Genomic DNA, 12,795 nt, shown 5'->3' on the forward strand with positions numbered 1-12,795 from the left:
AAATATGAAAACTTAAATCACACAATTTACGATTATTCGATTGCAGTCTTGCAGAAATATTAAATGGGCAGATGCCAAATGGGTTACATAACTATGAATCTATGATGCAACACTAAAAAAAACTTCGCATATGAACAAACCCCAAAGTTAGAACTCCAAACTTTCCTAAGTGATATACTCTACTTAGATTGGTGATGATGTCCTATTAGATCGGAACTCTTTACGTTTGAATTAACGGGTTAGATAATTTAGGAGAATAGGAAAAGATAAGAAAATTTCATCCTTTAATTGTCACTAGTGGGGATTGAATTTCTAACCTCATGGTTAGAAGGTTCTCTCTTTTTCGCTAGATTGAACTTGATTGGTACTTAGCTTGGTGATATTAGATACGGTGTTATTAGTCATATGTTAATATGTAGTACATTGTATATGATCTCGTCAATAGAAGTCCAAATGAGTATCAAATTATCAATTGGCTTCATTTGTTAAAGGTATTCAAAGTTTGAGATCGAATGTCGTCTGCATTATTGCCTTACGACTCTCTTTACCAAAAACAAACTAAACATCAATTATCTATAATTAATTAAACATATCTTCTATTTATGTTAAACAGATGGAAAAATTAAACTAATCAATCTACTCTAATTCTCTAAACTAATTAATGGTTATTACAAATGTTACTTAACATTTAGCTTATAAGTTATAACCCTAAGGTCCCTAACCGAAAGGTTGAAGTATTCATGGATTTCATGGAACTCGTTACCCAAACGTGAAGTATGTATTTTGGACTTGAGATTTGATGTTATAGAATATGAATAAAAAAATAATATAAAAGAAGAAAAAAAAAAAAAAAAAAAAAAACCTTGTGATCCAATGGATTAATTCATTAATCAAATAATATAATATCCAAAATCTAATACTCCTTTCGTCACACAATACAAAGTATGTAAGTAGTCTTTATTTTTGGGTAAACTAAATTATAAAGTCTATTTCTAATTAAATGTAGTACTTTTTAATACTACTATCCTATTTTTGATGAGTTGTCATCTTTTTTCTTTTTCTTTTTGTACGAATGGTATCTTTTGGTATCAATTTTCAAACACTTTACTCTCTCCCATTCTTCAATAATTCATAATTACTTTTTTCTTTCACTTATCTCTTTTTAATTCCATATGCACGCGTATACTCTTAATTATGGGATAATTCAAGTTTATTTCTTAGATTAACATTCGAAATTAATCTTCTCTCACAATATATTATTTACTTTTAATTTTTAAAGGAAAAAGATATATGCAGTCCTATAAGCTAAAATGGAAAGAATTGATAATAAATAAACATTTATTACACTGATTTACTCGTGAATTGTTATTAAATTCCCAACTTAATACTGCTGTAAAAAAAGAAGTATATTAAATGTTTATATGTAGCTCTATTACAAATGCATAAAGTTGACGATAAGATTAACTTGAAATGTTAATCTTGAAAGTAAAATACTCCGTAGTAAAGTGACACGGAAACAAATGCATAAAATTTTGAGATAAGATTAACTTGAAATGTTAATCTTGAAGATTAATTGGGGCTCCCTCATTAATTATTGAGGAACCTTTATCCTTCTTAATTCCTATAATTAAATTAAAAAAAAAAAAAAGAATAAAAAAAAACTTTTTATGTTGTGTATCAAACATAGTCCATAACATCATCAATGTAAATTTGTACTTCCATAGAATATAATCAAGTACTTGGCAATCGATGAGTGATGAGTCACTGCTTTAGATAAGAATGGAAGACAAAGTTTGACGATATCTAAATGACTAATGAAGCAAATTAATTCCACTTTTAAAGAGGGGGTGAATGAGATTTGAATCCGTGACCTTTGTGTCACACTGTCTCCGATACCATGTTAAAGGACCATCTCAACCAAAAGCTTAAGCTGATGGTTGAGGCTCAGGAATATGTTTTATACTCTATCAGAAAAAATATAATTATGTCATTATGTGGGTACTTTTTTTTTTTTTTTTTGAAAGAAGTCCTAATTAAAAGACGCTAAATTTCATTAATATAAGTCATACGGCATCTACAATTGACAATGAACGATAATGAAAACGAATTTAACAAAATCAAATTTCATTATGTGGGTACTTATTGAAATTGTCTTAATGAATATATATATATATATTTTAAATTGTTAGAATTTATATTTATTGATAATTAAAGATATTATTGAAAAAAAAAATTATATCGACATATTTAAGAGAAATGGAACAAGTATATAAAAATAAGGGAGCACTATTAGAATTAATTTCAACCCCATAAACTGTATCCAATATAGGTGACAGTCGGAAAATGGCCAAGTATTTGCATTGAATTCATAAACACAACCAAACAAAACATAACACAATTCATGTCTTCATGAAAGCACAGAATTTCATAGATGGGCTTTGCTTAGATACTCGGTGATGTAACTTTTTGTGTAATGATATTGTTATTAATCATATTATTTTAAGTACAGAGTATAATATAATGTGAACTACACCGTATGAAATGGAGTAATATACAGGACTCTATGGAGAAATACAAGTCGAAAAGAAATTACTACTAACGCAATAAAGTATAGGTAGAGAGAGTGACGGATACTTCAAGTGGTTAGATCGATATCCCCTCGTGATTCTAGGTGATCTTGAGATTGATTTTCATAATTCGTTCTTGTGGCTTTCTAAACACAAAAAATAAATTTTAGGTAGAAGCAAGAAAAAAATTATTTTTAAAAAAATATGAAACTATATACAGAGCTAATTAAAATATAAGTATATTATTAATTACCAGTAAGTAAAAATGATTAATATTAAATAAGAGCAAAATTCAAACAATTATATTTTTCTTACTAATAATTATTAAAAATTGTTTATAGAGTATGAAAATTGTATAACAATCAATTTACAAGACCTATTAGAAGGTAAAATGTTGTGAAAGTATCTTTGGCTGGATTTCCATCATAGACCGAATTTTCCGGCGTTGAGTAACCACAAAAACACCCTTGAAGTCACCCGTTTTCAACCCTTAAATCAACACAGCCTGCTTGAATACCTCCAACTCCAAAACGGGGGATTTCAAGAGTGTTTTATGGTGGTCAAGATCAAAACAATGGTAATTTGAGTAAAGATAGTCTTTACAATATTTTACTTTTTATTATGCTTACAATATTTTTATATTTATTAGTTTCTTATAAATTTTGGGTTTTATTAGATAGTTTGTGATGCGGTTCCAAGGCATCAATATTGTTATTATAATTATTTTTATTGTTATTTTTAGTTTATTATTAGATGACCGAATTTATTAGGATATTTTTATTAGTTTAATTCGGTTAGTATAAGATAAGCTTAACTTTAAAGATCATATTTGCAAAATATTATCTTTACAAGTTAGAGTTAGTTTCCTAGTTAGATTAGAATTTGTTTTACTGATTTTTAGGCTAATTATTTAGCTTATAAATACGTGATGGTGTTTAACGAAAAGGATGATTGATTGATTTGAAATTTATAAAGTTTTACGTAAGCTTGTGCTTGTGTATTCTTGGCCTAGTTTAGGTTTTAAGCTCGTGTTGCTTAGCGTTTCTTGACCGAGACTCAAGATTCCAAACCTTTCAACTGCGATTGAAGGTTATATCCATCAAAATTCATATCAAATTGGTGTGGCTGCTGTTTGACGAGGGTCGAGTTTGACAATTTGTGTCAAAAAACCAATATGACATTCGAAACTGAGTTATTTGTGTTCAACGCGGGTCTGAGCCGCACCCGCAAACCAAGAGAGAGAGTTTACTTCACAAAATCAAAGGAGGTTCCATCCCAAAACCATATGGCGATAGGAGGAGTAACCCCTTAGCCTTATAAAGTGTTTAGTTCTCTATTCTTCAACTAATGTGGGTGTTGGTAAAATACCTGTTGATTCCAATAACAAAATAGAGAAGATGAAAGGGAAAATACTTGATTGAAGACCTCAAACTCACAGTCGCGCCGTGGAACAATAATCCACTGCCTTAGAAGCGAAATACGTCACCACCGGTACAGGTTTCCTGATGACGCACGCCCCCCAAGTTTAACGCAATTCTCCCCGTAATTCGTGCACCCGAACCCGAAGAGTGGAATTGCTCAAGAACTGTTCAGATCTCAAAAGATAGGTTTGTGTTTTCGGCTAGAAAGTGAATTGAGACTTATGAAAAGGCAAGGCTCGTATTTATATGAGTCCCGGAAAAGGAAACACGCAAATCAAACCGACCTAGGAAAAAAGGCGGGCCCGATCGGGCGCGAGATTAAGTTTCTCCAGACTGGTGTCGCGCCCGATCGGGCGAACACCGCCCGGTCGGGCGATCTAGAAACCCCATCCCGGGCGAGCCATCGGGCGAAGCCGCCCGATCGGGCTCGTCAAAAAGTCGAGTCCGCCGCCCGATCGGGCGCGAGAGTTCTCCTATTTTCCTTGGCCACCTCCGCTCGATCGGGCGCGAGCATCCGTTTGCATTACCTATTTCCAACAGTGGGACACTTACATGTGGTGACACTTAAGAGGTTTATTATTCAACATGACAAAATATTCAATATACAGATTAAAGTAGGAAAAAATAAATAAATAAATAAATAAAATTAGTACTATATATAAAACTCATGATTAAAAGCCCAACTTCTACTAGAAACATTTTCCGACTTATGACAGGTTCGAATAAATAGAAGCCCATTTAAGAGCCAATCACAAGGCTTCCCATATAAAACCAAAACATCATAAAATAAAATATACAAGTATAAAAGCGAAGTTAACATAAAAAATAAAAGCCCATTATAGAATAGGCCGTTGATAAGTCGTGGACTACAATTGTACACGCTGTCAGATATTTGACACTGAAATATATTAGAGGGGAAATTTTACCTCTTTGCTTAGGTTATAAAACCCAAAATAAAGATAGTACTTGTACTTTGTATTATTATCTAAATAAGCAAAAAAAAATCATGAACCAAAATCATTGTGTTCCTATTTGGAATAATTTAGAAGATGGTGGTAATTCTATCCAATTACAACTGCCGCCGCCGCCACCACCGCTGCCGCAACTGCCGCTTTCAAAAGCTCTTCCTTCACAATCTCTATCCGCCTCCCTCTCCGCTGGTCCTGATACCTCCATGTATGCACTCTTCCCCTCCAACTAACTAGTTTTTATTATACGTTGTTTATTATTATTATTATTATTAATCATTACGTCTCAATTTACTTGTCCGATTTAATTTACAAGATATGATCATACGGAGCAAGTACTAAGACGAAGGGAATACTATTAATATTATTATCGATACTAATCTATATTTGTCTCACTAAAATTATTAGTTACGATCATGTGTTATAGACTTTGATGCACGATGATAATTTACATAAATTTAGTTAGGGATTATATTGCATACGACTAATAAAAAAAAAAAAAAAATCCTTGGTGGTCAGTCATTAATCATCGAATTAATTAATTTTGAGTAACTCACAAGATTTATTTAAAGTCAATATATATTACTCGTATTCTTTATATCTTCCATTTCACATTTTATTTTGTAGGATAAAATCATTTAAAGTGGAAAAACAATTTAAAATAAAGGGATAGATTATTTTGACTAATCTAATAAAAATTGAATGCCAAAATAATTGTTAACAGGCTAGATTACGAAATGGCGGAGCTAACGTGGGAAAATGGGCAACTCACAATGCATGGCTTAGGCTTACCGCGCGTACCAAGCAAATCCAACCTAGCCGAAGCCGCGCCGTGGCCTGAAAAAACCTCCACACGCGCCAACGGCATGCTCGAGTCCGTAGTAAACCAAGCCTATCACAACCCAAAACCGACACCCTCTCAAGGGCACCAAGGCACGTGTGACCAAGACGAAGACGACATCGTTCCGTGGTATGGACCATTAACACCAGCTCCTGTTCCCGTGACACTCGACGCGCTCGTTCCAAATACGAACGTGATGGGTTGCTCCACGCGCGTGGGGTCGTGCAGTGCAGCGGCGCGTGTGCCAATGGGTTCTGATTGGAGCGTGAGTAAGAGCGTGTCGGAGAGTACTAGGAGGAAAAGACATGCGGAGGACACGTGTGAACAGTTGAGAAGTATGAATAATAATAATAACGGTCTTACGTCCACGTCATTTGGACCGCCTTCGCCGGAAAATACCATGACTATTACCGTCGACGACCATGACTCGGTTAGTCATAGTAGGTCTCAGGTAATTTTCTAATCCCGTCTTTTAAATCTCACAATATTTTTTTTACTAGAAAATATTAGACCAGCATTTTATTAAATCTAAATAATCTATTAAAATGACAAATATTTAATTAATTAAGGGAACGAGAAACCAATGAAACATACAAACCCCAACTTATTTCAATTTTACATTCTATCTTGGTTGTATTAATAAGATGAGTCAAAGTGTTGCTCGTCCTCAACATGTTTTTTATTTAATCTACCACTTGCAATTTTGCAAATTATTTAATTAATAATGATTATTCATGAAGTATAATTAGGCCAAAAAAAAAAAAAAATCGCCATTAATATTTTGGAGGTGTACGTGTATTAAACGAAGTAGCTTACAAGTCACAGATAAAGATATATAGATAATAATTGCATATTGGCAATATGAGGTTATCATTACATGAAAGCGATGTAACTATGTAATTATATATACATGATGGTGTTACCATTTTTTGTTTGTATATACCCTTTTCAATTGGAAATTCTAGGCTACTAAAATTGTGATTAAATGTGTATTTTTGGGTGTTTAATTATATAGCCAATAAGTTAAGAGCGACTGAGAAATTTTGGTGTTTAATTTAACATTAGCCGCACAAGGAATGGAATAAAGTAAATGTCTAATTCTTAGAAAGCAAGATTTTGTGAATGTCAAGAAAAAAGGTATAACTCCGTATCAACCTTATTGATAAAGTCATATGCTAAAATCCTAGCGTCCTCGTTATACTTACTGGTATGGAGTTGATTAAGTTGATATTAGTAATATTTCGTACGCTTAAAAACTAGATTTTGATGGTTAAATTCATTAATAGATTATTGCAAAACTTTATTCTTATGTCCTATTTCAAATTGATCCCTTATCACCTTATTATATGGTTTGGTACTCAATCCATGTTAGGGGGTAAGCTTTCAAGCCAAAATCAATCGCGAATCTTTGGAGAAAATAAGCGGTATTCTCACAATCATTTCAAGTGTTGCTATTAGGGCACAATTTCAATTCCATTGTCTCTATCTAATCTTTGGAAAAAAGAAGTGGCATGATATTCTCACAATCTCTTTCATATGTTGATATTAGGTCACAATTCCAAATCCATTTTCTCCTAAATGTTCATTGTATCGAGTCTATATAAGGGGCAATCATTAGTAAGCAAGAATAATCCACTATAGCTAAATTTTTTTAAAAATGTATTCTATTATTGTGTGTTAAAAATTAGGTCATGATTTATATCTCGATCTTGCTATTGTTGATGTGATCATCAGTCCATGTTGAGGGCGTTCTTAGTTTTCGAAAAACAAAACTCATCAATAACCAATGCAAAGAAATAAAATGGTATTTATGCGAATTTATTAGGTCACCATGGTTAATCCACAATGACCTCCTAGTTAGTTGTTCATGGACTTGTTAATACTTAATACTACTTAATAAAGATAACATGTTGTAAAATACTACCTAAGAAAAGGTAAAACGTTGTAAAATACTACTTATACCGGATTTTCACTATTGACCGACCTCAAACACTCTTGAAAACAACCGCTTTCACTCCCAAAACCAGCCCAACTTGCTTGAAATCGCCTCCACCACGCCTAAACTACCTTCCAACCCCAAACCCACCACCTCCCACCCCCAAAACCACCATCTCAAAGCACTAATCTATCCTCACCAACTTGGAACGAATATCCTCCAACCACACCGAAAATAACCTTACCACCTTGAAAACCAACCCTCGCGATGGTACATGGGTGTTTTGAGGTGGATCAACGTCGTGAAATTAAGTCAATGCTGGGAATTCTGTCAAAGGTAGTATCTTACAACATTTTACCTTTTAGTCGGTAGTTTCTTACAACATTATTTTATTAGGTAGTTTCTCGCAAAATTTAGATTTTATTAGGTAGTTTTCACAAAAAGACCTTACAAAAATATATATTTTTGTGTTACATATTAGGACACAATTCCAAAATCCTTATCGCTTTTGTCAGTTGTTTTTCATCCACACAAATTATAATTATAAAAGCATTTAAACTCTCACATCATTTTTAGTAGATGGTGATATAGAAAAGGGGCTCATGGTAATAACTTATAAGCAATATATATGTAATTTCACACATAAAAAACTCAAATAAATTACAAATACGAATTACAAAGAATACATATTTTTTAACAAATTGTCATTACCATTTTATCATACCACTTCATAAGTTCTAATGAAAAATTACAAAATTTGGGGAATGACAAGTATTGCCATCACCCTTTTTTTTCTTCACAAAAGTATATACATTCAAAGATTTATAACCACTAAGGTGAACCTACTAAATAAGCCGTTAATTTTCCATCTAAATGAGTATAATAAAACTACCGCCTATCACCTATCAAACAAGCCGTTAACTTCAGTTACATACCTTTATTGACTCTTGGATTGTACTTGGTAAAAAAAAAAAAAAAATTCTTTTTGTTAATATTAATTAGTTTCATAATTTTTTTTAACAGAGGGAAAGAGGTGAAGAAGAGGAAAATCAAAAGCAAGGTACAGCAAAATCAGGTGTATCAACAAAAAGGAGCAGGGCTGCTGCTGTTCATAATCAATCTGAAAGAGTATGTCCTCTATTTGTCTGCTCTTTGTTTCTTCACATATATAGCCTCATTTATCTTTTGTTAGCATTTTTAGTTGACATGTCAGCATCAATATTATGTCAATGCTATTTATTTATATTTATATTTTAAAGGAACATCACTATCAACCTTTATAAGGTAATGATTGGAGGATTATTCCTATAATTAGTTGTTTGCTAATTACAGTTTAATTAAAGATTAAAGGTGACTTAAAAGTGGTTCTTTGTAATCATATTCTATCATTCTGGCCTTGACACTAATTGGTGATTTATTTTATATTGATATATTTATCTTTTTTTGTTAGATTTGCTTGACATCATCATCATGTCATCATATTTGTTTTCTTCTAATTTCATGAATAATTAATCACATGGTAAACATGGTTTCAGAAAAGAAGAGACAAGATCAATCAAAAGATGAAGACATTGCAAAAGTTGGTTCCTAATTCAAATAAGGTATGTATTTCCTACTCTCTTACAACAATTAACTTCTTTTGTACAAAAACGAAAATGAAAATGTGGGCGAGTATAAGAAAAAAAAATAATAAAGTAGAAAGACATATGAGTTTGAGAAGAAAGAGGATAATGTAAAAAAAAATAAAATAAAATAAAGGTTGAAATGTATATGGTTAAGGATGCTTATCGACAATAAATTTAAGTAGAAAGTGCCTAAAAGCATAAATTTGGTAGAGTAATAAAAATCGTAGGGAGTATATCTGAATTGAAATGCTTAGCGTCGGAAATGATGCTCTCACGACCTCAAGTGCATATATGACAAGTGTCCGGGGTAAAAGAGAAGGTGTTCTCCCTCATTTATTTCATGATGTCAAGTGCATAACTAGTGTGTTTAGTAGAAAGAAAAGTGTCATTTACTCACTAATAATGGAACCATTTCTTTAGTACTTTCAAGTGCATAACAAGTGTGTTATCTAAAAAGGCAAGTGTCATCCACTCGCTAATGGTTGCACTATCCTTTGTACTTTGCGGTGCACACAATAGTAATTTATTGTTTAATCTAAATTAAGAGTGTGTGGTAATTAAAATTACAACTAAATAGGATTCAATGATAATAAAGTCTTTAAATTCATGATGTTGATAGGCCAAGTGAATTTAACAAGTAATGAGCATCGCAGCCACTAAGACCTGGCAAATTGATGGAAAATGTCTCCTTCAAATCTTCATTTATATTTATACAGGGAATCGAAATGACACCTTTACATTATCTTCTCAATATTATGGTTCTTGATGCCTCTAGCTAGTAAGTAGCAATTGTGAATAGGAGAATAAGCATTTAAATCTTTTCTAGTGTTGTCAACCACTTTGTGTTAGGTAAGTCCTCAATTCATGCTCCAAGATCACTATACTTTAATTTGTATATATTATCAGAAAATTCGAATAAAATCGAATAAAATAAAAGTATCATATGTAATTTGCCACACCATTATTAGATAGTATGGTGTGACTGGTGTTCACACATACATACTTTATGTTACGTCTTGATGTGTATTTTTTTTTTTAATTTGTTTGAAAAGTGAATCCATAATTTTATAGAATATTAACTTTGACAAGAAAATGTAATGATGATTGAATTATAATTTAGTGGTAACATAAATGATGTGGCGCTGATATTATATGAAGGTAAAATCCGAGTAAGATAAAAAAAAAAAAAAAAAAAAACAATGGAATTTATCAAAGCTAAAGGGGTTAAGAAAAGCAAGGCAATTAAAATGGGAATCTATGTAAAATGCAACATCTTTTACCTTTGAGCATAAAGAACCTAAAAGTCTAAAATGGGAGGGGCCATGAAAGACAAGTAATCTAGTGGTTTTGGATTTTTTGGGGCATCCATTTATCTTCTCCACATAGTTTAGCAATTTGGAAACATATTTGATATCACATTCTACGTATATTTGATGTTAGCCACATATTATTTTTTTTACCTTTTAAAAAAAAAAAAACATACTCCCTCTGTTTTTAAATACTTGTTCCACTTTTCATTTGCGGCTGTTTTTAAATACTTGCTCCATTTTCTTGTTTGAAAAGCTTTTACAATATTTAATCAATTTCTCTCACCTAGTGGTCCCAACATATATTCTCTCTCCTCCAATTCTCTCCACTACTTTTGTTTTATTAATTTTTATTCTTCCACCAACCTCATTACCTCCATATTTTATTACTTTATCTAATTTCTCTTAAAACTCCGCGCATGGAGAAATGGAGCAAGTATTTAAAAACGGAGGGAGTAATACGAATTATAAGATACAATATTGTTAAAAAAAATAAATTGAATACAGACAGAAATTGTAAATATTTTGACCAGTCTTTAATAATAATAGCAGTCCAATATGTTTATACATAAATTTTTCTATTAAAAAAAAGAAAAATTGTTGGAGGGGCCTGCATGTTTCTTCATATCTATTGGGATTTGTTTTTTGGCTTTTAATTTGGTGGCTATCAATTTCGGAAAAAATGCTCCCCTTTTCTATTTCATAAATAGAGAACATTGTTCATTGAGGTCCACCATCTTGACTATTTGAAGCAACTTGGGGTAAGAATGATTCTAACAAGAATAACTACTTCCTATATGATTAAAAAAAAAAAAAAAAAGTTGATATCCTTTTTTGGTTGCAAAGAATTCGATAGAGATCAAGTACTTATTGCATAGTAAGATTAAAGTATGTAATAATTATTGAAAATTGACGTGCAATTTCTTTTAACCAGTTACCTTATTTGTGTGACATTTAAAGTGTTAATCAAGTGTTGTTTGCACTATAGACTTTTAGAATAATAGCGCACTTTAACAATAAAATTTTGAACCTTTGATCTTTGGTAAGTGTCCCAATCTAGTTTGAATTATTCAGTATGTAGTCCATGGTGTCATAATGGTTTTTGTGATTTGCTCTTCATTATACATCATATAATTATGGAAGTAAGGTATGTTTTTAACCTTTGATTACCTATTTTTTTGGCAGACAGACAAGGCTTCAATGCTTGATGAAGTAATTGAGTACCTAAAGAATTTACAAGCACAAATTCAAATGCTAAGCCGAATGAGCTTGCCGCCCATGATGATGCCACTCGCGATCCAACACCAACTACAAATGTCAATGATGGCTCCGATGGGGATGGGGATGGGAATGGGGATGGGGATGGGAATGGGGATGGATCACATGAACATGAATATGATGAACCCCATGGCACGACCGCCTAATGTGGCCGGTGTCCCTCCCTCTTTCATGAATATGGCTGCTGCTTATAACATGCCACTAGCGCCACCAACATGTGATGGTACCGGTAACCCTGCTGGTGGTAGTGAATGCATGTTGCCTCAAGGTGCCATGGTCCCGGCTGATCCCTTATCGGCGTATCTTGCATGCCAATCACATGTAAGCACATCAATTTACATTATTATTGGTATCGATTAATTTAATTGTAAGGTACAAGTGTGTACATATAGTACGTTACATATATGTAATGTACGTTACTAATGTAACAATGTTTAATTTGCAGCCGGTGACAATGGACGCATATAGTAAGATGGCTGCCATGTATCAGCAACTACAGCAACAAACACATCAACAACAACAACAAATAAACCATCATCATCAAAATGCACCAAGATAGTTCCAATATAGGCTAAACTGCTAAATTTGAAGTACGTTCTAGCCAGGGTTACATATATACGTAGATTATGTTTTTATACTATGAACGTGTCTACGTATATAAAGCTCGCGATTAATGAACTGTATATTTGTATTTATTTGAAGCTTGAAAGTTATTAAATACGGAGTACTACATATAACATATACTTGTACTTGTTTTATTTGAAGGTTGATCTGAAATAAGTTTTGGTATTTATTCGCATACCCCTTTGTTTTTTGTTAATTAATAAAAGTATGATTTTGATTTGTGAGCTA

At 32.4% G+C, this 12,795-nt stretch overlaps 1 protein-coding gene across 1 annotated transcript; it reads left to right on the plus strand.

The window, feature by feature from the left end:
- The first annotated feature begins 4,922 nt into the window (after positions 1-4,922).
- Positions 4,923-12,795, plus strand: LOC145639479 (transcription factor UNE10-like). Its single transcript, XM_081690730.1, has 6 exons — positions 4,923-5,164; positions 5,681-6,248; positions 8,757-8,861; positions 9,269-9,334; positions 11,851-12,264; positions 12,389-12,795. The coding sequence occupies exons 1-6, from the start codon at positions 4,995-4,997 to the stop codon at positions 12,500-12,502; spliced, it is 1,437 nt and encodes a 478-aa protein (XP_081546856.1). The 5' UTR covers positions 4,923-4,994; the 3' UTR covers positions 12,503-12,795.

Source organism: Chenopodium album, chromosome 7 (genome assembly GCF_948465745.1).
Source record: "Chenopodium album chromosome 7, dcCheAlbu1.1, whole genome shotgun sequence".
NCBI lineage: Eukaryota > Viridiplantae > Streptophyta > Magnoliopsida > Caryophyllales > Amaranthaceae > Chenopodium > Chenopodium album.

Excerpts from the sequence above, each read along its gene's own strand:
- LOC145639479 (XM_081690730.1), top strand. The coding sequence starts at position 4,995 with ATGAACCAAAATCATTGTGTTCCTATTTGGAATAATTTAGAAGATGGT. Across the intron at positions 8,862-9,268 it reads TTCATAATCAATCTGAAAGA|AAAAGAAGAGACAAGATCAA; the intron begins GTATGTCCTCTA and ends ACATGGTTTCAG. Across the intron at positions 12,265-12,388 it reads ATCTTGCATGCCAATCACAT|CCGGTGACAATGGACGCATA; the intron begins GTAAGCACATCA and ends TTTAATTTGCAG.